Raw genomic sequence first — 25,535 nt, forward strand, 5'->3', positions numbered from 1 at the left:
ACACTGCTGACTCCACACCAACATGAAACCATTAACAGGGTAAACATTTCTGAAAGCTTTTCTAACCAGCGGTTTTCATAACAACTGGAGCAAAAAATATAATACCTGTGGATAAACGTACTTGGTATTATAGTAAAGTGAATGGCTTTCTCTAGACCATAGAATAAAGAATAAAATAAGAACAGTCATTCTCCGCCCGACGCCGATTCGCACTGGGCGTCTACCTCACCCCCTCTGGGTCTTACTTTACGTAAGCTGCTAAGGAGTAAGGGGGAGGGCGCGCCGACTGCGTCTCGCTCGCACTAACGCATGAATGAGATTTTTGTATGAAGACGTGTATGGGGAGTGCCTAGACGTAAGATATTATAGAGCCTTTAGGCTGTTAAGGCTAATATAATTTGCTAATGAAAATTTATTCGAAGCGAACATTGGTAGGTAGTAGATATACTGCGTTCATATAGCTATTACCTATAGTATTTATTAAAATTTACGGAAATTGAAACAAAAATTTGTTACCCAGGTTTTTTTTCGTCCCCTTTTATTCGGCCAATTAGTTCAAATTAAATCTTCAATACAAAAAAGGTAATTGTTAATCGTATATGCAATTCACTTACTACAACAAATAACAAAGAAAAGCTGTTTAACACATTTTTGTTTCAATTTTCGTTAGTATTAACAAATAAAGAAGTCAAAGGATGTATAGTACAGTAGATATAATTTTACTGAAAAAAAAAAAACGAAAAATCGGAAAATAGGACTACTGGGATTCTTCCCCTAATTCTGTCTTATATCATTCATTATAGAGGTAATATATTTTATCGGTATGTACTACGCACACATACGCGCTTATGGAATACCAAAAATCTGTTAGCGCCAGAAGCCCAGTGCCCCTTTAAAACGTGAAAGCTTCAAAAATGTGGTTTTATTGTTATGCTTTAAAGTTTAAACTAAAATGACGTTATCCATCAGAAGTGTTTCTGCGGCAGTCTCGTAAAACACCACACGTTCTGTCGCATCCTTCGTACACTGAAGACCACTTTAAATTTTCAACTTAAATAGGGTTGGCAAGTTATTGTTTTAATAGCTATGACCAAATAGAGGCTTTTCTAAAAAGAGCACAATAAAAGGATAGGATATATACACACACACACACACACACACACACACACACACACACACACACACATACACACACAATAGCTTCTAAGTAATAAAGAATTTGAATTTTGATTTTTTTTTAATTTTGAACTGTTTTTGTATCTTTGTTTTTAAATAAAATTTCATTTCACTAACAGCAGCTGGCTCGACCATAGATGGCGGTACGGCTCACCACCAACCACGTTGGTCGAACAGAAAGCTCAGTGAGGTGTGCTCAGTTCACCTTGCGATGGATGTACCTCTGACTACTCCAATTGGGATATAATGGCGAGCTTGATTTTTATGTAATGTTAAAATGAACCTGTATTTGAAAGTGATTTTTGTGAACGTCCCCATCGGGATTCGAACAACAACAACAACAGCTTTTTGGTCCCGACACAGGTCCCGTATTCAGCATCGTGAGCTCAAAGCTCAAAAACTGAACCACGGAGGTCGTAAGGTAGAGGAAATCAATAAACAAACAATGAGGATAAAAACTGCCTGTTTCTCCCATCAGGCGACGCTACTGTTGAGGGTTCTTATATTTTGGGTAAGCAAATTATGTATTACTAGCTTTTGGCCGCGACTTCGCCCGCGTGGCGTGTTATAAAAGAGAGATATTTTTCATACAAAAGGATTTTCCCGCTAATTCCCGTTCCCGGGGGAATTTCGGGAATTCCTTTCTTAATGCACCTCTACGGTACCTAAGCTACGTCCCTTACAAATTTCAAGTGCTTACGTTTAGCCGTTTAGGCTGTGCGTTGATATGTCAGTCAGTCAGTTTCTCCTTTTATATATTTAGATGTATATTGTTTTGGATGTACACAGCTTTTAACTGCAAAATCATAGTGTTATATTTATTCCTTAAAGATCGGCAAGAAGAAAACTTAGAACAACTTTTTTTTTTGTTCTGTGCAATAAAGTATATTTGATTTGATTTTGAACATCTTATTTTCAATCAAAACTGCCTTTTTCCAACAGGCTGCTTTACTTTTTTATAACTCACCCGTCTGACGGGATACACTCCATGTTGCTCCACATTTTATAGCAGTTGTCTATGGAGGAGCTCGGTGGCGCAGCGGTAAACGCGCTCGGTCTGCGATTGTTGAAGTTAAGCAACTTTCGCAAAGGCCGGTCATAGGATGGGTGACCACAAAAAAAAAAAGTTTTCATCTCAAGCTCCTCCGTGCTTCGGAAGGCACGTTAAGCCGTTGGTCCCGGCTGCATTAGCAGTCGTTAATAACCATCAATCCGCACTGGGCCCGCGTGTTGGTTTAAGGCCCTATCCATCCATAGGGAAGGCCCGTGCCCCTGCAGTGGGGACGGTAATGGGCTGATGATGATGATGGAGAACTGTCACAATTTAAGAACACTCAACAATTCTGCCGTCTACATTTGAGCTTCTAGTTTTTATCCTCATTGAGTAACATTTCCCATCCCTAGCGTGAGGTTCATTCTTTTCTATCGCTTCTGTATGTATGAGTATATGGAGGCACATAAGCGTATGTTCCAAGGCAACTGTATGAAGCAGACAGCAATATAATGTACCCACTTTAGGACTCTGTCGCACTAACATATTTGACATTTAGTGAGCCTTACAGTTCAATTTGTCAAAAAAGTTAATGTGACATGATACCAAAGTGTAGGTATACATATTAATGCTCGTGACCGTACAGTAAATATCTATTTTAGTTTCATTGGCTCTGCTTGCTTTTGAAATTAAGGAGCTACAGTTGTAGTATGCTAACCTTAGCATGGCATGGGCATGTGATGAGGAAGGATGAAAGCCATATGACGAGGGAAGTGTTGGGACTGAATATGGATGGATGTAGAGGTAGGGGACGAAGAAAGTGTGGATGTGGATGGATTGTGTGAAGAAGAATGTATAAACTGCCTATATACGTCCCACTGCTGGGCACAGGCCTCTCCCCTCAATCAACCGGAGGGGATATGGAGCATACTCCACCACGCTGCTCCACTGCGGGTTGGTGGAGGTGTTTTTACGGCTAATAGCTGGGACCAACGACTTAACGTGCCCTCAGAAGCACGGAATCATCTTACTTTTTCGGACAATCAGGTGATTCAAGCCTGAAAAGTCCTTACCAAACAAAGGTCTCACAAAGTGATTTCGACAATGTCCCCATCGAGAATCGAACCCGGACCTCCAGATCGTGAGCCTAACGTTCTAACCACTAGACCACGGAGGCTGTTAAGTGTGAGGCTGTGAAGAAGAATATGTGCGTGAAAAGTGTGACTGTTGAGAATACGACTGTCAGAGATGAATGGCAGAGGAACACATGTTGTGCCGACCCCACACAGAGTAGGGTAAAGGCAGGAAAATGGATGGGTCTGCATGCTCTTTGGTACACGTTTTCTGAGAAACCTACCTACTATAAAAAGTTTGTTAGGTACGATTGGGTTTCTTTCATGGTTGTGTTTTGAGTATTTCAGTAAGTGTAAATTTCAAGTGCTTTTGGTATTTGACACTCCGTTTTTTTTTATTACTTTATTTTTTATATGAATTTCAATATCAGAATCTTGCGGCATATTTTGAGGCACAGTTTTTACTATGTTAAGGGTACTTGAAAGAAAACCATTATGGCCACCTATTGTTTAGTTTGGCGAGGTGTGGGTGTACTGTACACCTCTGCCTACCCTTTCAAGGATACAGGCGTGATGTCATGTCACGTCATTATTTAGCCTGAAAAATGCAATTTAAAGAAGCAATACACATTTTATATTTAAGTTTACAAATAACAAAAACTCACCAGAAATCCAGCTGCCGTTCCACCGCACAGGCACCAAGTCGTCACTCAGCAAGTCTTGGACCTTGAGCCTGCGGCCCCGGACGCGGGGGCCCTCATCCGGGGGGGTCAACAGCACGACCGACGTGACGATCAGGGCCAACACCAACACGATGACCAGCAGTGCGATGAGGATCCCTCGCCAGTTGCGCTGGTTCGGACCCCCCACCACCAGCTTCTGAAACGAGGGGGTCACGGTCAGATTATCTACGTTACGTGCCAAGGTTTTTTTTTTATATGACAGGAAATAGTCATGATTTTATAGATAACTCTAACTAAGATTATATACGGCCTTCGTGGTCCAATGGTTCGAGCGTAGGGCTCACGATCCGGAGGTCCCGGGTTCAAATCCCGGTGGGGATACATCACGAAAATCACTTTGTGATTTCAAGGTAAAAAAATATCTAGGCGAAGTCAGGTCGAATCGCTAGTAATGTGTTATATGCACATATCGATTATCAGCATTTTTTTCTTTACAGAAACAATTTTAAACGTGTGTCTTAACGCCAAGATTTCCAGATACAATAGTTAAACAATGGGTTTTGGATTTCAAAAGAACATTCGGTCTTACGACTTTAAGGCTATCAATAATGCGAACACTTAAAGAAATAGTTACATAGTCATAGAGAAGGCTGTGTATTCTTTACACCTCCGCCAACTCCTTCGGGGATATAGGAGTGATGTTCTGTTTTGTAATGCTAAGAAAATAGTTGCTGTGATTAAAACGGGGCCTTATGCGTATGTGAGTTAAAACGAACTATGCAATTCCATTCAAATGCCTCGCAAGCAAATTGTATTACGGCTCAACGTAATCTTCAATGAGGGAACGTGAAAACAGTACTTAATCCTATTATACTTAATACCTACGTATTGACTTTGATCAGTATTGGATTACGAGACGACAGCCATCTTTGTAACTGCGTAGGCGGTTCTTCGTTACCAAAATTTGAACGATATTCGACAACGAATCTTATTTAGGTTTATTAATATTTGAAAATTTTCTGAAACGAGTAACTTCGGTGTACAAATTCAAAAGATGCTTCAAATAATATTTTATTTGTTACCTACGCAAGTAATCTGTACGGCTGTACCCTTTCCCGGCAGATAAGAAAATTACAGGAATAATTTAACAAAATAATAAATGTTTCTATCTTTCTTAAATGTATATGAGGGTTTCCTCACGACGTCACCATCGAGCGCATGACAATCATTTATCCAAACATGAATACGATTTTTCTTTTCTAAATTTATAGGTTTGGACACGTGCTGGATTTGAGCCTACGATCTCACAATGAGAACCAACCGTTCTTTCAATTACCACGGCGATCACGGTATTAAATACTAAGATGGTAAAATAAATCTTATGACCAGTCCATATAGACAATCTATTTTGGTAAAGAGCTCATATATTCTCTTTGTCACTTTTAATGACGTGAAAGGCATGATAAATATTCTGTCAATGAACTTTTCATAACATTAAATCTACACTTACAAATCTAAAATTGACTTTTGGTACCTGTCTATAGTATATCCTTCCCTGTCATCTATTGTACATGTGAATGATATTGGTTACCTACACGTTTAGTAACAATGACCAGTGACTGTGTAAAGGTGTGTATTGTTCAGTCACCTCGTGACAGATACGAAAATAAATCAAACGAGGGTAGGGAGAAATATGATTTATGGAGTTCGAAAGCTTCGCGTTTTATCGAGCATTATAGTGATTTCGTTCAGGACTATTTACGTAGATACCATGTACTCGACTGTTTTCAAAACTAGTACCTATAGAAAAATAAGTAGCCAAAAAATTATAAATAAATATCAATAGGTACCTACATAAAAAACGCTTTGGATGTCCAAGTTTATCTCGAGAACCACTGAATGAATCTGCATGCGGTTTTACTGTTATGATTAGCATTTCTGTAAGAATACTATGGACACACCCCGGACACTTCATACAAAAAACCTCGTTGTACGCAGACACTACACAATGACGTTAACGTACACGCGCATCTGTGTCCGAGGGGGTGAGGTAAACTTAGCTCTGCCGCAGGTGGGGAGCGGACAGTTGCTGTTCTATACTAAGTATTATTCCTTATTCTGTGCTATGGAGTAAAAAAACTTTAGTCAATTTTTACTCTATAAGTACTTACTGCGGAGTCGTGGAGATCCTTGGGGGAGGCCTATGCCCAGCAGTGGGCGTCATACGGCTGATGATGATGAAGTACTTACTACTTAAATTAAATGAATTTTTCAAAAAAACCAAATAAAATTTTACAAAAAAAAACAGACTTCTGTATAACTTTTTTATCCGAGTCATTTACAAAGTATCCACTACAGACTCAAAGAAGAAAACAAGCAAAAAATATTCCCGGCCACTAATTTTTCGCTAGCACCTAATAGGACAATATGGCGGTCCGAAAAACGTTTTCGCGCCAAAATGGCGGCTGTTTCCCGCGTAAACGCTGCCTCGACGATAACGGCGCGATGCGGTTAGCGCTTAATTTTACGTTTATGGGGCTATACGCAAATATTTTATATCTGCATTATTTTTTACATGAGTTTTCCGAGTCATTTCCTAGAAATTATTAGGTAAACACATGTAAGTACGTTACATAATATAAATTTTAAACAAATCATTCGCAACCTACAAGATCTCTGTGTAGATTAGGTACATTGGGATTTAGTATACCTTAGGTACCTTTCATTCAACAAATATACAATACATATTAAAATTTCAATGAATACACAATGTTGTTATATGAATTTATAACATTAGAACATTAATAACATTAGAACTTCAGCAATTCTCTTGAACATTATTTCAACAAAAGTTCGCAGGCAGGAGTATATAGTGTTGTCTCATACTTACTAATTTATTTATTTATTAATTGACTCGAAGTACTTAGTCCCCACTTTGATAACATACGAATATTACTACCTATTGATATAATTACTCAATCTTCTTCTTCTTATCGTGTGGGTTGTGAGGTGAATTACTCAATAATAAGAATGTGTTCTATTTTATGTAAAGGTTTGTTAGTTATATTCCAAATAGGACCGGTAATTACGAATAAGACTGTGTGAAGATCTGATGGAGTTGACTTAGACGAACTTACCGAGATCAATTTTAAAATTTCTTAAGAGACTACATAGACAAATTCAAAAAGTATGTATGAATACGTAATTGCATAGCAACTTTTATAGAGGTATAATATTAGTCTAAGCTATTCAAATCTAAGTCTCAAAATATGTTAACGAGAATGACAGAAGAGTTTTTAAAGGCAACATAATGAGGTATAAATCTAGTCAATTTATTAAATGAACTCATCTTATCCAGAATTCGTGAGGGACGTAGTTTGATCGTTTTACATTATGGTATAATCCAGATTATTATGACTCCTAAAAACATCCTGATTTGAATTTTAAAGTAAACGATTATTGCTTCAAATTTAGTGCACTTCAAATTGGTAGTTCAAAATATGGCGTTAATTTCGTCGTAATTTAGTACCTAGTAACGGCCTCGGTCGTCCAGTGGCTGAGCGTTGGGCTCACGATCCGAAGGTCCCGGGTTCAAATCCTGGTGGGGACATATCACAAAAATCACTTTGTGATCCCTAGTTTGGTTAGGACATTACAGGCTGATCACCTGATTGTCCAAAAAGTAAGATGATCCGTGCTTCGGAAGGGACGATAAGCCATTGGTCCCGGTTTTTTAAATTATTTATTCGCCTTGTTTTAACAAACAAGGTGCGTATTTCTAAAAAACATTTCTAAGGATTTATTTACTTAAATCTCAGGTTTTAACTTATACCTGAGACTAATCGCGGTAGATTTGTCATGTCTGCAGACCCAAACCTGGATTATACATTTACGTAAAATTATTTAGGTCCAAACGTAAGTTATCTGTCACTATGTTTTTATTTTCTTTTTATGTTATTTTTGATAGGCAAGCATAAAAATTTGACCACAATCTCATCTGATTATTATTTGACTTTGACGAAAACTTTATTAAAGTTATTTAGGTATAAACTTTCTTGCTTTTCTTCTTCTGTGTGGTTCGGTCATCCACCAACCTCATCAATCCTGATGTCAGAGTTATTATTGAGCCACCAAAGGCCTGGCTCATATAACGCCTTCGAGCTTACTTCAGTAAGTAGTAAGGAAGTAAGGAGTATTGTTTTTAGTGTTGTGTTTATATGTGCAATAAGGCGTTTTTGTATTGTATTGTAGAGGTAGTAACAGAGACCAAGGGCTTAACGTGCTTTCCCTCCCGAAACACGGACCTCTTACTTTCGGACAAACGTCGATTTGTCAATTTCCTTAAGGTTTTTTACGTGCCTACCTAATTAGGTATGTAGACGGGTGCGCAAGTGAGAATGCTCCTTTCGCGCATATTTTTATCCTCTTTCACAAAAATTTGTGAACGTCAGGACCGCCTTTGTAGTATCGCATTTATCCAAATGAAATGTACGGATTATGTACTTAAATGTACATTTTAGTGATACGTCCCCCACCATGAATCAAATTCGGGACTTCCTACTAACTAACCACTAGATCACGGTGGCCGTAAATAATTAAAAATGGCGCAAGCGCCCGATTATCACATGGTGCTAGTGAGGCCGCAATGGAAACTTTGGTGGATGATTCAGACCATGATTCTGATTTCATCATCATCATCAGCCGTACGACGCCCAATGTTGGGCATAGGCCTCCCCCAAGGATCTCCACGACGATCGGCCCTGCGCTGCCCGCATCCAACGGCTTCCCGCGACCTTCACCAGATCGTCGGTCCACCTTGTAGCGGGCCTACCCACTGAGCGTCGTCCGACACGTGGTCGCCATTCTAGAACCTTTCCGCCCCAGCGGCCATCGGTTCTCCTCGCTATGTGTCCTGCCCACTGCCACTTCAGCTTTGCAATTCTCCGAGCTATGTCGGTGACTTTATTTCTCCTGCGGATCTCCTCATTTCTGATTCGATCGAGCAGGGAAATGCCGAGCATAGCTCTCTCCATTGCCCGCTGAGCGACACCGAGCCTCCTCACGAAACCCATAGGACCCGTAAGCGGCCACGTCTCACTGCCGTAGGTCATCACTGGCAACACGCACTGGTCTAAGACTTTCGTCTTGAGACACTGAGGTGGTTTCGTCTTGAGATTCTGATTTAATATCAAGTAAAATTTTCCGCAGCAAAAGTATGGATCTCAGTATTCAGTACGGTGTCACTAATGCCCTGTATTGTTATAGATGATCACGTCCAATATCCCGCCAGACTGACGCAGTGGCTATCTCAATGACACTTTATGCTCTAATGGTGCTTACCCTAACAAGTTACCCTTTTGATGCCTCCTAAACGCTCTCCCGAGCTACCCCGAGGCTATATAGCTTATAACTTTTTGTTTGACATACTAAATGACCTGTAGGACTGTGGGACGTGAAATTTTACACAAAATATTTGTCTTTTATGCGTAAAATCCGAAATATTTATTTTATTACAGGTAGCGTAAATTTAATTTTATTTACATGTAATATTCTTCATTTTATTTTAAATATAACTGAAATAGAATATAAAAGGCACATTTATAAAATTATGGAATTCAATTCTGAAATAAACAATTTTATTTTATATTTATTTAAAGGTGTTTCCCTCATTATAGGTACTTAATTAATATAATCGGGGTTTCTTCGGTCGAAATTCTTTCTAACTAAATACAGATAAATAATTAGAGTCTGTGGTATCCATTCAATAGTTTCCTGTTCTCGGAAATGTTCCCAAAATGGAAATGTTTAAAACTTGTAAAAACTCTTTAGTAGTAAAGACACTGCTGCTCTCCTTTTTCAAATTGTTCTTCCTGGTACTTTGGTCTATCTGCCTAAAGGATGGGTAATAAAGCTCTTTATAAATAAGTTTTGCGCCATGATGTTTCTGATTTTAAATTAGGACCTACTTATATCCTCCTCCTCTGCTGAACTGGGAGTAAAGAAAAAAACATGGAATGTGTTCTGCTGTCTTTCCTCCAAAGAGAAAGCGTCCTACCAAAAATGATGAATCTATACGGGCGATAGGCTGATCCCCTATCACCATACGGTTCATCATTATCCATCTTAGGACTATGTATCAAAAGTGGCTGCAAATAGTCTTCTAATTATTAGTGGCTCTGCCCACCCCTTTGGGGAACATGGGTGTGAGTTTATGTATGTATGTATGTACCTTCTTATATAAAAAACTATCCCTACAAAAGACCTCATTCCTAGTAACTCACGTACTGTAAACGTATCCTCTCGTTTGACGTTAGATGTCAACTGTCAACTCGAGGATTCGCAGTGCCAATATTACTCTCATGCTTCTTCCAAAAAAAAAACACTACAGCAGTGACTTCACTGGAATCACATCTCTACGGTCATCCAATTCGAGTTCCTACCTTTTCGCACAAAACATCCTCACTCAACGCGGACCTATTCCGAACACGCACAAACAATTCCAGCTAAAAATATAACGCGACCAAAACCAATTTCAACCGGTTTTATTTGCTAAATATATTGACTGAAATTATTAACGTGAAATAGATTCAGTGAAAAGTGGCTTATTTGGTTAATGAAAATTCGTTTGGGCCCATTTCGTGATAATTTATTTTTGGAAAGGTGTTAGAAAGGTCAGTTCAGGGTGAGAATACCTGAGCGTGTAAGCAAGAACCTATAATATATAATTTGGCGATTCGTCTGGCATGCCAATGTTATTAATGAATTCGGGTTTTACATTGACTTTATTGAATCAATTTAAAAAGTATACAATGCACTAAATGTAATCTAACAGTGTAATCAAACAGAGAATTTTTCATAAAGTTAATTAAGTCTTCTTCTTCTTCTTCTATCGTTTGGGTTGTGAGGTGAATTACCAACCTCGTCAACCCTGGTGTCAGGGTTACTATTGAGCCACCAAAGGCCCCTGATATGGCTCATGTAACGATTACTCACTTACATCAGTAAGTAAGTAACCGGGATCAACGGATTAACGTGCCTTCCGAAGCACGGATCATCTTTCTCAAACCATTGGACCACGGAGGCCATTTTTCATTAATTAAGTATTAAGTACTTATTACAGTGGGCACGTTAAGCCGTTGGTCCCGGCTATTAGCCGTAAAAACACCTCCACCAATCCGCATTGGAGCAGCGTGGTGGAGTATGCTCCATACCCCCTCCGGTTGATTGAGGGGAGGCCTGTGCCCAGCAGTGGGACGTATATAGGCTGTTGATGATGATGACTTATTACAGTTATAAATTTTCAAGAAAAAAATGAATTGTTATATTTTGTTACATAAGGCAACTATCATACTAGCCTAGTCGAATACGATCAGGAACCTTACCTTTTGGCTAAATTAATTATAAAATCAACTATCATTTTAAAATATCATACATAACATATATATGAAACAGTCTATACATGTCCCACTGCTGGGCACAGGCCTCCCCTCAATCAACCGGAGGGGGTATGGGGTATAGATCATACTTCATCACGCTGCTCCACTGCGGGTTGGTGGAGGTATTCGGGCTAGTATCCCGGGATCATCATCATCATCATCATCATCATCACCAGCCCATTAACGTCCCCACTGCCGGGGCACGGGCCTTCCCTACGGATGGATAGGGAGATCGGGCCTTAAACCACCACGCGGGCCCAGTGCGGATTGGTGGTTATTAACGACTGCTAATGCAGCCGGGACCAACGACTTAACGTGCCTTCCGAAGCACGGAGGAGCTCGAGATGAATACTTTTTTTTTCTGTGGTCACCCATCCTATGACCGGCCTTTGCGAAAGTCGCTTAACTTCAACAATCGCAGACCGAGCGCGTTAACCGCTGCGCCACCGAGCTCCTCATCCCGGTATCCCGGGAACAACGGCTAAAACAATGCCAATAAAGTAAAATTAATAATATATAGACGACGATACGTCTCACCTATCACGTTCTTCTAACAGAGAGCTCGGTGAGTTGTGGTACGTACTCTCAGTTCATCTTGCGATGGATGTGCCTCTGACTACCACAGTTGTTATATAGTCAGGAGCTTATTTGTGTTGCTTATGAGTTGTTATTGTATAAAATAAAATTTAACCCCCGAACATATTTTGGTGCTATGTGAGGTAAACCTAGCTCAGCCGCTGGTGGGGAGCGGAGAGTTGCCGTTCTATACGTAGTATTATGCTGCCAGCCTCCGTGGTCTAGTGGTTAGAGCGTTAGGCTCAAGATCTGGAGGTCCGGGTTCGATTCCCGATGGGGACATTGTCGAAATCACTTTGTGAGACTGTCCTTTGTTTGGTAAGGACTTTTCAGGCTTGAATCACCTGATTGTCCGAAAAAGTAAGTTGATCACGTGCTTCGGAGGGCACGTTAAGCCGTTGGTCCCGGCTATTAGCCGTAAAAACACCTCCACCAACCCGCAGTGGAGCAGCGTGGTGGAGTATGCTCCATACCCCCTCCGGTTGATTGAGGGGAGGCCTGTGCCCAGCAGTGGGACGTATATAGGCAGTTTATGTAACGTAGTATTATTCCTTACTCTATGACTCAACTAAAATCACCTGAACTTTGGAACGTTTTTCACTAACAGTCGCCTGAAAGTTATTTCCCTTGAGGGTGTATCTTGTGGCTTGGACTTTCCCTGTTCGATCGGAATATTCTCGTAAGTACCCTTTGGTTGCTATGACTTTCTTTTTATTGAAGTTCCGTTTTAACCTTTGCGGTCAGGCTTACCTATACTACTGTTTTGTTTGTTATAGCCTTATATTGTGTTGTTATTATAATAGAAAGGATTACCATGCGACCGTTTATATCCTCTTTCCCTTTGTAGAATTAAAAAATATATTTTCTTAGCAAACACCCGGAACTAAAAACAATATAACATCAAACATAACATCTTCGAAGTTGTAGGTATTACAAAAAAAAAATACTCTATGCCAGGAAATACTGAATAGGTATCCCTACAAGGTTTATCTCCAACAGAAGAGACGCAAAATCAAAAGCATTTACTACGAATTTTTGACTTGGAATCCTATCGTCAAGAACCTATCTTTTCAAATCAAATCAAATCAAATCAAATATACTTTATTGTACAGAACTAAAATCAAAAACCCAAAAAAAATCGAATCTTTTCTTCACGTTAAGTACTTTTTAAGCTTAAATTTAAAGAAAATTAAACGCCAAATATTGATTAAAATCTTTTCATTTTCAAATCCTCATTATACGCAACTAATCCAACGATACCAGTGCAGAACTGCGTAAAATTATCAGCTACAGCGAGGGTACTTTCATAGAAGTTTAGTGACACGCCATTGGCCCCCGTTGACGAGATCAGTCTGTTCACAATTTGATGGAGCGATGGAACCCTGATCAATACCTCGTGTTGTTATATCGTTAGAGCTACATGTGTGGGTTGATCGTTTGAGCACGCGGTGTGTCATACCAAGCGATACATAAGGGTATAAAGTGTCTAATATTAAATTGGCATAATGATAAATAAGTGGTCTAGTGGTTAGAGCATTAGGCTCACGATCTGGAGGTCCGGGTGCGATTGCCGATGGGTACATTGTCGATATCACTTTGTGAGACTGTCCTTTGTTTAGTAAGGACTTTACAGGCTTGAATCACCTGATTGTCTGAAAAATTAAGTTGATTCCTTGCTTCGGAGGGCACGTTAAGCCGTTGGTCCCGGCTATTAGCCGTAAAAATACCTCCACTATCCCGCAGTGGAGCAGCATCGTGGATTATGCTCCATATCCCCTCTGGTTGATTGAGGGGAGGCCTGTGCCCAGCAGTGGGACGTATATAGGCTATTTATTTTATGTTATGTTAATAATAAATAAAACAAAACATTATTTAAGTAATTCAAACTTTCATCAGTCAGTAAAATATTCTTAAATGATTTTATTTTGAGAGGAAAAATATTTGAAAGATTTAATTGATCCTAGTGGGTTGATAGTGATAAGTGCTGATTGAGGGAAGACGTCGACTACGCCGGCGGGGTCCGTATCGGGGTCCTAGATGAAGGTAGCGTTTATACAAATGCATACTGTTGCGCTACCGTGTACTAGTGAGATATACATTATACATTTCAAAGCAGAAGCTAGTAATTAGAATACTTTTTTTAAATAAAATAGGCTCGCGTTTGGCCGCAATCTCAAAATGATAAATGACGATGTGGTCTAGGATGAATCACGCTCACCTAGCAAATGCCTATTCACTCTAGCCTTGAAGACTCCCAGATTATAACGAGTCGGAAAAACAGACGACGGCAGACAGAATTGTAGGATACTTAGAACTAAAATAGAATCTTATGATGGATCTTATATCTTTCTTAAGAGTATTTCTATTTCTTAACCATTTGATACACCTGACCGGTCCGAACGGGTTTGTTGGAGTACGCACAGGATAGCGAAAACTGGAAAGAAGAAGGGGAGGTCTTTGCCCAGTAGTGGGATCTTGTAGGATTAGATTAGACTATTTGATACGCTCAAATTTTTGCTTTAATTTTGAACAGATAAATCCACATTGCAGCAAAGTGGTGGAATAAGCTTTCGTTTAGATCTCCACCAGAAAATTAGTATAAACTTCAACCATCACTACGAGGTCTATCTTTTATTTCTTACAAAATGTTTGCCTTCGTCGAAGGGTAGTGGAAAGCAAGGAGCTGCTTACAGCTACTAGCATATCGATGTTGACACAAACATAAAGGTTGATATGAAAACATCCGCCCACCAGCTAGGAAAACGCTGAGCGATGCGAAGTTTAGAATTGCCAATTATTATTTACAGTAAAAGTGTTTTTGTCTCCGGAAACATAGTTTTATATTTGGATCGTGTACGTGTACTAAATTATGAAATTCTGATTATTAAATAAAGACAGATCTAAAACTAATGAAAAACATTTTCTTTTAACTATTTAACTTATTTATGAATTTAAATAAAAAAAACATAATAATAAAAGTCCGACATTTTATCACGTTTTTCTATGATGTCACAGTAAGCTTTTTCATACAAATTCCATAATAATTTCATGTTTTGACATTTAGTAAAGAATAACTGATTTGAATAGTCGGAAACTAGCCTATTTATTCGTCTTCTGAAAGAAGCAGAAAGAAAATTATGTATCTACAATTTTTTTACTACGGTTAAAAAGTCGACGCAAGACAACACACATTTGGGAGCCAAAATCGTTAGAAGACTATCTTTCTAAAAAACTCTTGCATTCCAAAAAAATACACATGAGCATGATAAACTTTATTAATGAAAGATTACGGGCGCATCTCATAAAATGAGTCGATCACAAGAGATTGAAGATAAAATTAAGAAAATTACTTTAAGTGCAATAATCTTCTTTTCAATGTACCATTTCTTTATTATTATTTTTATGTATATTTGTACGTCTGCATACAGGCCGAACACATCACAACATTGTTATTTAAGAGGTCTTAAGTGTAACCAGTTAATTTATTACTTTGCAAGAAACTGATTGGACTTTTGCAACTTATCGTACCTTCACGATGGAATCATGAGCGATACTTTCGTAATATCATAATTGCGAATGCAAATCAAATCAAATCAATTTCTTTTCGAGGACACATAAAATACAAAAAGGTGATAAAATGGTTACATGTCGTTTCTTTAATAAACAAAAAACACCTACAAAAACATAAATTTTATAACTGTGACAACTAATGGTTCATAATTTAATCACTTTTTACAAATTCAATTCAAATTCATAGTTACACTTTGAATCGTCAATTTTTACATAACGAACGTCTCATCCGCCTAAAACTACTGCAGCTTCTCACAACCTGTATAGCCGGGGAAAAGAAGCTGCAAGAAAAACCTCGGCACAGGGCTCTAGACGTTCTTAAAAAAAAAAAAATCGATGGGCTCAGTGACTGGACTTTTTCTCCTTGATTGTACATGTAGGCGTGTGTGATGCATAGATACGCCTACGTATAAGAGACAGAGCCTAGTTCAAATTGTGTAATATTTCAAATTTTTCCTTGATTCATTCGAATGATAGAAACATTTCTGTTGATTTATTGGCGGATTTAACGTTTTTGCGAACAAAAATGCCGTTTGGAATCACAATATAACCGAACAATGATTTGTGTTGTTCCAATATTGGTAGCGTTTACTTTAAATGTCATACCTTCAGATTTATACCTTTGCAATATGTAGTTCTGACTTCTGATATTATTATAGAGTAGATAGTAGTAGTCCCTGGTGACAGGGACTGTAACCTGGAACCTGACAAAGGGCAGCAGTAACTGTCATTAATATTCAGAGACGGAGGTCAGGAGTCCTAGTATGGTTTTGTAATAGACTACTATGGGCGCCATCCCACTCCCGTCAGACAGAGTACTGCGGGGCGAAAGGCAAGAGGGAAACCACTGCCCTATTTTTCCCTAAACAAGTAGCATGGAAAATACTGCACCGATAAGAGCGTGGCTCTTAAATTGATGATGATGATACCTCATCAATAGTATACAAAACGGGATCCGCTTGATATTAAATTTCCTGTGACACCCCGTCAGAGGCGAAGTAACTAGGTACTAGGATCTCTGAATATCAAATTAAATGTTATGAATTGGTAAATTTAATATTGAAGATCAACTATGGGGCTTAGGTGCTCCTAAATGGAACGTAATCGTATTCCGACATGAATTTTGGACAGCAGTTTTTTTTCTGCTCATTTATTTACTCTACGGTATCGAGAAACTATTGAAATCTATAGGTGGACATTTGTAATTAGCATAATACCATTAGACGCTAGTGTAACAAATAAATAAAGATGATCCACTAAGGCTTAGAGGAACTAAGGCTTAGAGGAAATATCATTCAACGGGATTCTATTCTTGAATTCTTCAGTATAAGGTGGTCACCATCAAACAGTCATCATCTCTATAGCGTTATCCCGTTTTCACAGGGTCCGCTTACCTATCCTGAAAATTTGACAGGTCCAGTTTTTTACCCCAACGGGGTTGAGCCCAACAGGTCAGGTCACATACCTCCGAATCCTATCAAGAAAGTGGGTTTCGTCATGATGTTTTTCTTCACCGCTGAGCACGTGATAATCATTTATAATCCAAACATGAATTCGGAAAAAAATTCTAAAATCATTGGTTTAGGCCCTTGATGGGATTCGATCATGCGACCTCATAGTGAGAGGCAAGCGTTCTACCATCTGGGCTACCACGGCACAGTTCTTTAACATAATACAAAATTACAAAACAAATAAGAAATAGCAGGAATGTAATAGGCAGGGGTTGCTAAATAGCAATCTCTTTCAGGCAACCTTTGGGTGTATGATATATTAAATACGTATACTCCCGGTTTAGGCAACACGCTTTTTAGACAATGGTATGTGATTGACATAAGCTTACCTAGTTGGTTCACCATAAAAAAGTCTGACCAAAAAACGAATTTACCCTATCCACCGATTAGCAAGTCTACATTATACAACATCGGTTGTTGCAACAATGGCTAGGAACAGTAACACAAGGAACGTGCGATGTGGCGGTGTTGTGTGCTGCTGTTGGTTGCGACTGCGCAAATCCGGGGCAAGCTCGACAGCGAGGAGGAGAACGATACGGGAGAGTCTGGTGAGTCTTCTATTGAAACACCCTGAGGAGTTTGTAGGGAAATTTTAGGGATATTCTGGATTAAGATTCAGAAAGGTATTAAGTCAGCCGCGTTGAAGGTCTTAAATTCTAAATGAAAGTAGGATCCAGAGGTCCCGGGTTCAAATCTCGGGGACATATCACAAAAATCACTTTGTGATCGCTAGTTTGGTTAGGACATTACAGACTGATCACCTCATTGTCCGAAAGTAAGATGATCCGTGCTTCAGAAGGAGCGATAAGCTGTTGGTCCAGGCTACCATATACCGATGTAAGTAAGCAGTCGTTACATGAGCCATGTCAGGAGCCTCAATAATAACCCTGACACCAGGGTTGATGGGGTTGGTAATCCACCTCACAACCCACACAATCGAAGAAGAAGAATGAAAGTAGGAATACACTGTCATTAATGAGGTCATGCATCCAGGGGCCTATGAAAATGGGAAATACCGCACTGTATAGCTTGATTTCAAAAATTGTTTACGATACTGGTATTACGCGAGAAATATGATGAAAAATTCTCGATTTAAAGTACGATGGATTTTGGTCACTTATTTGGCTTGTCATATCATAAAACACGAATCATCCAGGCAGGTACAGTAAGAGAGTTTACAATAATCCGAGTCATTGGTCAAATTTCCATAAAATATCTGCAACTACATATTATCCTTCAAGAATTACGTATGTTTACTCCACAATATTGCAACAAAAAACTATTTTGACGCTATCACATTTATGATCCGGACTCAGAAGGGTGGTGTGAATTTGTTGTACCCTCATAAAGTCTCACCCAATTCTGTCGGAACTGCGTTTAATTCGATCCCGAAACGTGCTTCGTATACAAGACTACAAGTTTACTTCAAAACATTTTCAGAGAACTGTTGAAGGATTTGCCGAGCGTATAGGGTCGGCAACATAAGTTCCCAAACCTCTCTGACACCTATGAGATTTTCATAAAGTTAAAAGAAATGATAAACGACTTTCGACGATGATCGTTTTTCTAGCTAAAGATTCTTAGAAGTAATCTTTTATGGAATTTATGATCTGATCCTGTTTTTTAAATGGAAAAGCGTTGAGTGTCATGAGGCGAAGATAAATGTCTCCGCAAGGCTGACTCAGGCAAAATTATATTTCGCAATAAAGAAGTAAAAAACAAAGGAACAGCTTCGTCATAACGAAATGCGAAAAGAAAAAGGAGCCAAGTGCGAATCAGACCCCTGTAAGGTTCAGTTTGAAGTCACGAAATACATTTACGAACTACTTCTTCCATCGTGTGGGTAATGAGGTGCATTACTAATCTCATCAACCCTGGTGTCAGGGTAAATATTGAGCAGCAAAAGGCCTAACCTAATCTAACTAAACCAGCAATCTTTCAATTATTATTTTTTTAAATTTTTTACTCACCTTATGGTTGTCTGGAAGAAATCGCTTTAAGCGATAAGGCCGCCATTTGCCATGTACTTAGTTAAGAGACATTTTGTAATTATTTATTTTTATTTTGGTGCAATAAAGTGTATTTGTATTGTATTGTATTGTAAACCAGGGCTACAAATTATTTTTTCCTAATATCTGATTTTCCCCATCGGTATTCGAACCCAGGACCTCTGGATCGTGACGCTCATCCACTGAACCACGGACGCCGTTATTTAGATAGTATTTACGAATTAGAAACATGTGACGCGTTGTCAAACGGAACGGCGTAAGAAACCGAATGGATTTGTTTTTGTTTTCTCATAAGTAATTGAACGTGTTATTGCAAATAGAAACAAGCAAACATACAAGAAACCCTAGAATTATTTGTTAGTAGACAATCAAAGCGCGTGGATATGCATATTTGCTGGAGAAACAAATAGCAATTAGTGACAATAGAACGATAAAGCAAGGGTGCGTCCGACTGCGAGAGATTTTTGTTAATTTTAAAACTTTCCTAGATTTGATAATACCAAAAACATCCGGAACATCCTAGAGCTGCGTATAGATACCATAGTGAATGCGCGGTATGAGTGCGTTTACCGAAATTAACTCTCTCTCTCTTTCTCTTATCTATTCTCTCTTATTTAAGTACAAAATCCGTACAAACATGTGATGCTCTGTCGCGGGGCTACCACCTCCAATTCAGTTGAAGACGATATAATTTAATGTCCGTACCATGTACATAGTGTACGTGAAAAAAAAAATATTTTTACGTGAAGGCATTATTTGATTAAGATATGCGATACTACATAAGTGGCCCTGACGTTCGCTTTTCGTGTAGGTTACGTATTTAAGTGCAATCATTTTCCCTCTTTCAAAGGTTTCTCCTAATATAATTTTCTTAGTGTAGAACAACCGCAGCAATTTAGTCTGATGTAAGTACGACGTTATTATGTTAGCTGGTCACTTTGTTTATATTAGAGTAGGCTTGTCTTTCATTAGATTGTTGATTGTAGAGAGAGCAAGATTCCATTTCATTTTCAACGCTTATTTTATCCCAAAATTACCCTTATATTAGAGCAGTAATTTTCCGCTCTGCACCAACTTGTCTCGGGCACCGACCTCATCCTCTGTCTCACTAAAGAGTAAAAGGGAGCGCGAGGACTCTTTGTCTCAATCGAAGCGTGAGAATGAGATTTTTGTATGGAGTGACCGGCTTGTGCCTTCTTCCTCATTTGTAACTCTTACAAATGATTCGAAAGAGTGATTTAAAGTTGCTCCTGATTTCGCTACTCGCTCGCACTGGAATGTCTGTCCTAACAATATAGCTCTGGTATTAGCGCAGCGTTCTCCAACCGTGTTTATTGACGCGAAAACCCGATTAGAGCTCGTTCTAATAATACATAACACTCCAGATGTTGTGTGTGCTTATATTTAGATGTAGTTATAGGCAGGTTTTGGCTGTTAACTGTGTATATGGTTTACTCTTCAATATCAGGGGGGTTAAAATGGCCACATCGAAGCAATTCATGTAAGAAAGCAATATTGCAATTTGATATTTGCGCATATAAAAGTAAGTGCGTATATTGCTTGCCCATTTTAACCCCCCAGTTCTATAGATGTCTGCATTCAACACTTGCTTGAGTCCACTTAAAGGACGAGGATAGTTTTACGAACACAAAGTCAATATCATTACCATTAACGCAAAAATGTTCTAGAATCTTTTAACTTCTACTACTTCTTCTTTTCTTCTTCTTCTATTTTTTCTTTCTTTTTTGATAGTATTTGCGTTAATGAGACTGGCCACCGGTATTAGGTGTCAGTAAATATTGCATAGGTAGTTTTACAGGTATAATTTGCATGGTGTTGCTGTTTGGAGATTTGCATGATTTAGATTTGGATATTTGTTCGAGTTCCGGAAAAAACCTGGGCTTCTTTGTGACAGTGAAAATACCCACAAGTGTATTATTCAAATAAGTTTTCGTCTAGTCAACAAACAAATTGATCCTAGTTTGAGAATAGCTGAGTTCTGTGGCGATAACAATTGTGGTTCTTAGGTTATGTGCGTAGTTTTAAGCGGTAGCGTTTACCTCAGTCACCTTTTGTGTAAGAATGCAACATTCAATTTTGAGCATAACGTTACTATACTCGATTATGTTACTCTGTTACGTCTTGTAATGGTTAAACAGTTCGAGCGATTCAAATTGGCTGAAGTAATGCGCAGCGGACCTAATTTGAATTTCCCTATTTGACCCACTTGCTTTTTTATGACCACACCTCGAAGGTAATTTGTAGTTATTGTGTCAGTTTCAGAAAGAATTTTGAATTCGACTTTTGAATTCATGTTTAGATCATAAATAATTGACATCGTGTAGTTTGCGGGATTTGTGTCCGGTTAATGGCAGTAAGCCCGCGTCCTATTACATGGGACTTAAACATAGCTGGCGTGAAGAGGGTATATATACTATATACAACTATCTCACTCTCTCTATTTAAGAGCTGCGCTCTTGTCGATAACACAACAACAACAACACCCAACACACAACAACAACACAACACAACCAACAACAACAACACAACAACTACAACACACACAACAACAACAACAACACACAACAACACAACAACATACAACTATCTACCCTTTCAAAAAAAGAGCAAAACCAAAAAGGCAAGGGCGGAAGGCAAGAGGGAAACCATTGCCATATTTTTCCCTAAAAAGTAGCATGGAGAATGCTACACCGACAAGAGCGAGGCTCTTAGATTAGTGATGATGACCTACCCCTTTGAGAATACAAGCGTGATGTGATGTTAATTCAAAATGGCGTTATGTAGCTTTTGCTTCATTTTAAGGTTTCAATTATATAAGTGTAACGTACATACACATATATAAAGTCACGCCTATTTCCTACCGGTGTAAACGGAGACTGTGGAATTCCATTTGCTTCGATCCTGTCACACTTCTCTTTCCAATCTTGCTTGCTTCAATAAACCCAAGGACATCTCCAATTTGGTCAATGTATGTCCTTCTAGGTTTTTCTCTGCCAGCCCTACCATCAACCTTCGAAAAGCGTGCTAAGCTTTGCGCATAGCGTTATCGCTTTTCTCTCCGCATTATATAGGTATCCATCCAATCGACAAGTGCCTACCAACAATCTAAAGTTTTGATTCAATTTCTCACGCTGGCTGTCGTCTGTAGCAATTAACTTATTAACTGTCCTTAGTTTAACTAAAATAAGCTTTCTAACGGACCCATAGGGTTCAAGTCAAGACCAATCCGATTAAGAATATTGTCTGTGTAAACGATTTAAGTATCTTTACGTACTAAATTGGATTGTAATTCTGTCGGTTCGATCCTGAAGTGGATTATAAGATTCCTATTTAAGATAAGATTTTATCACGGCTTGCTAACTGCCTCCGTGGTCCAGTGGTTGAGCGTTGGGCTCACAATCCGGAGGCCCCGGGGTTCGAATCCTGGTGGGGACATATCATAAAATGACTTTGTGATCCTTATTATTGTGAACTTGTTGAAAAAATTCACCAATAAAACTTGTGAGAGTATTTTGTATACGCTACATTATCCTACACAATCTCATAAAGCCAAACAGTGACAATAGAATTTGAAATAGAACAAAATATTATTTACAAACCAAACCACTCAGTTTCCAAATCCAAACTATACAATCCAGATCCAGTCACAACAAAACGAAAATGATTTAGACGATTTGTCAACGTTAGCAGTTCAAACCTAGGTAGAGTAAACCCATCAAAAATATTGAAATGGTTGTAAGAATGTCATTCTGTAGATGTTTTTCGAGTCAGTCGTTACATTTTTCAACAATGCTGTGTAGTCGTATGTCTTATGTGGATTGCGTGCAAGGGCATAATGGTGAGTGGAGGTACTTACTTTTAGAAATGTGCTTCAAGTAGAATGTGGTCGCTCATATATTAAGTATACTTATTTCCGATTTTCTTGATGCTAGAGACAAAGTAGCTTTCAAGGATTTTCCCGAAGACAAAACAAAAGGCAAAGTTATGATGACAAATATAGATAGATTTAGTTTAACAATATAGATAAGAAAATCTAATACTGTTAACAGATCAATTAAATTCTAAAAAAATAGTTGCCAAAGACAAAGAGTGAAATTTTTTACTCAGCACATAAATTGTTACGACAAGCTAATCAAAACGGACGTCAAAGATAGAATGTTGAAACATTCTGAACATCGACTATCGCTAAGATTTTGCGATATAATTTTTAAGTAGGTATTTGATTCTTGATCTATTTATTCCAATCTGTTGTGTGTCTGAACATCTTCTTATGCCTATCCTCATCTTGGTCTTTTCTTCTTTTCCAGGAGGTGACCGAGACCAAGACATAGATGATAAGGAGGACGACAAAAGTATAGGTTAAAAATATAAATAAATACACCATATTTTCTAAGCTACTCGTATCACTGAAACCGCATTTTGGAGAAAAAATATTTTTATTATTATTTTTTTTATTATTATTTAGTACTTAAATGTGTTTCAAAATTAATGGTCACCAGTATTATTTAAAAAAAACCAACTAAAATACCCTTTTCCTTGCTTCATACCTAACTTCTAAATTTTTCCACTTCAAATCTTCTTTTTCTCAAAAACCTGTCTAATTCTTTGGAAATATACATCTGACCCTAGGTTTCTTCTTTCAGCTGGAGATAAAGATTTGGACGATAACGGCAGTCTAGAACACATAGGTGCGTCAGTGACCAACATCGCTAAGTACCCGTTTGCTGCGTCATTGTTAAAGAACAACACCTACATCTGCAGCGCTGTCATCCTCAACACATTCTGGCTCATCACGGAGTCCAAGTGCTTTGATGCGTGAGTAGTTTTCGCTTATGATCTTCTTTTATCTTATGGGTTTTGAGGTTTTATTTCCATTTTCGCTGCTTATGTTATTACTTTCTCATCATCCCTGGTGCCAGGGTTATTATTGAACCGCCAAATGTTACGACTACTTGCTTATGATTGTGACCACAAGTCCAAGCAACAGAAAAGTAAGCCACAAAGAATCAAAATAATTATTAGTATCTAAGTTTCAAGTAGCCGTAAGTTGCTAATTTCCCGATGTGATTTAGTTGGGTGGTTTAGTGGTGTATGTTATCTCGATGTATGACTATATGTGATTCTAAAGAGCGAAAAATAATACAAGTGTGTTCCTTGTGAGGCGTTTTGCTAGCTGATTGCTGATATACTTAGAAAAGTTCTTATGGCTAACTTATCTCTACTTATCCTCCTAAGAACCAGATGCCTTTTGAAATCCAAATCCCGTTGTTTAACTATTGTGTCTGGAAATCCGATTCTTACGAGGTTATATCTATGTTTTCGTGGATATAAGCTACGCTACCTAGCAAACCTCAAAAATGTCTTTAAAATTCAAATTAATTTAAAATTACAAGAGATCGAAGGTAAATTTTACAAAGATGCCAGTGTTATTAAAGGAAAAAGAATTACAAAGGTAAATTTATAAGGTAAAGGTAAGGTAGCTGTTCGTAAAAAGGTACAGAGTTATAATAAAAGTGACTATCGACTTGTAATGGTCGTAAAACCAACCATCAAAGCTATTGTTGTTCTAACATTGCTCTTTAGCGCCGATAACGTTTTAAAAACACTGTTTCCTGTTGTTCGCTTATTACATAATAAGTAAAGCCCGCTGCTTTTTTCGCTACGCTACATTTTAAATGTATTCTTGTGCCCTCTAAAATCACTACTACTAGGAAAATCCGTACATCAAATCAAAACTAATATACTTAAACCCATAACGGAGCGATTGAGAATATCAGAACACAAGCATGGATGTTGCAAAATCCATCCAAACTTTTACATTTATTTAGATTTAAGTTTTGTAAAATATATATATATTTAAGATTTGCGATTTTGAGGGTCAACAATCAGAAAGTCGGGAATTATGAATAATATTTGAGCATTGTTTTACTTAGGTACATACGCACGTACTTCAACTGCCTCTTCTGATTCCATATAAGTTGGAGACGCGACCTTTATCCAGTTTTCTCCATAAATTGGATAATTACACGGTGCGTTGCCGTTCCATTGAACATCGAACCTCCATTGTTTTACGTAAAAATGCAAGCATTGACGACGTTGTGATATGTCGCCGAAACTCTAACATAAATATTGCATGAAGTCACCCAAATTCTTGAGTCTATATTCTTGACCTCCTTTTACAAAATTCCAGCCGGTCCCTCAAAAAAAATCCCGGAAACGTTCCGTTTCTGGATCTTGTCTCTAAATGCCAATTCTAACCAAGGTTCCGCAAGGGTCAGCGATAAAGGACGGGAAGAGACGCTTCTTCCTATCACATATAGTTTGGTTCGCTCACAAGAATCGTCGGGGATTTCGAATGAAGTACCTTTGGGAACAGAAAGAGTGGTTGACTCATGAAAAAATAATGATTTCGTAGAATAACAAGTATTAAATGAAAAGTCAATTAAAAACTATCTACCTAATTCAAAACTAACGTAACTGTCGACTAAC

General features: G+C 38.4%; 1 protein-coding gene across 3 annotated transcripts in view; it reads right to left on the reverse strand.

Annotated features, from left to right (window-relative positions):
* LOC126376490 (dipeptidyl aminopeptidase-like protein 6) overlaps positions 1–25,535 on the reverse strand; it is a 211,034-nt gene that overhangs the window by 127,040 nt on the left and 58,459 nt on the right. For 2 of the 3 annotated variants that reach the window (XM_050023914.1, XM_050023912.1), the window contains exon 3: positions 3,906–4,119. In XM_050023914.1, the coding sequence (XP_049879871.1) occupies positions 3,906–4,119 (214 nt within the window). The remainder of the gene's footprint in view (positions 1–3,905; positions 4,120–25,535) is intronic. The other variant, XM_050023913.1, reaches the window with a different exon arrangement.

Source organism: Pectinophora gossypiella, chromosome 21 (assembly GCF_024362695.1).
Source record: "Pectinophora gossypiella chromosome 21, ilPecGoss1.1, whole genome shotgun sequence".
Lineage (NCBI taxonomy): Eukaryota > Metazoa > Arthropoda > Insecta > Lepidoptera > Gelechiidae > Pectinophora > Pectinophora gossypiella.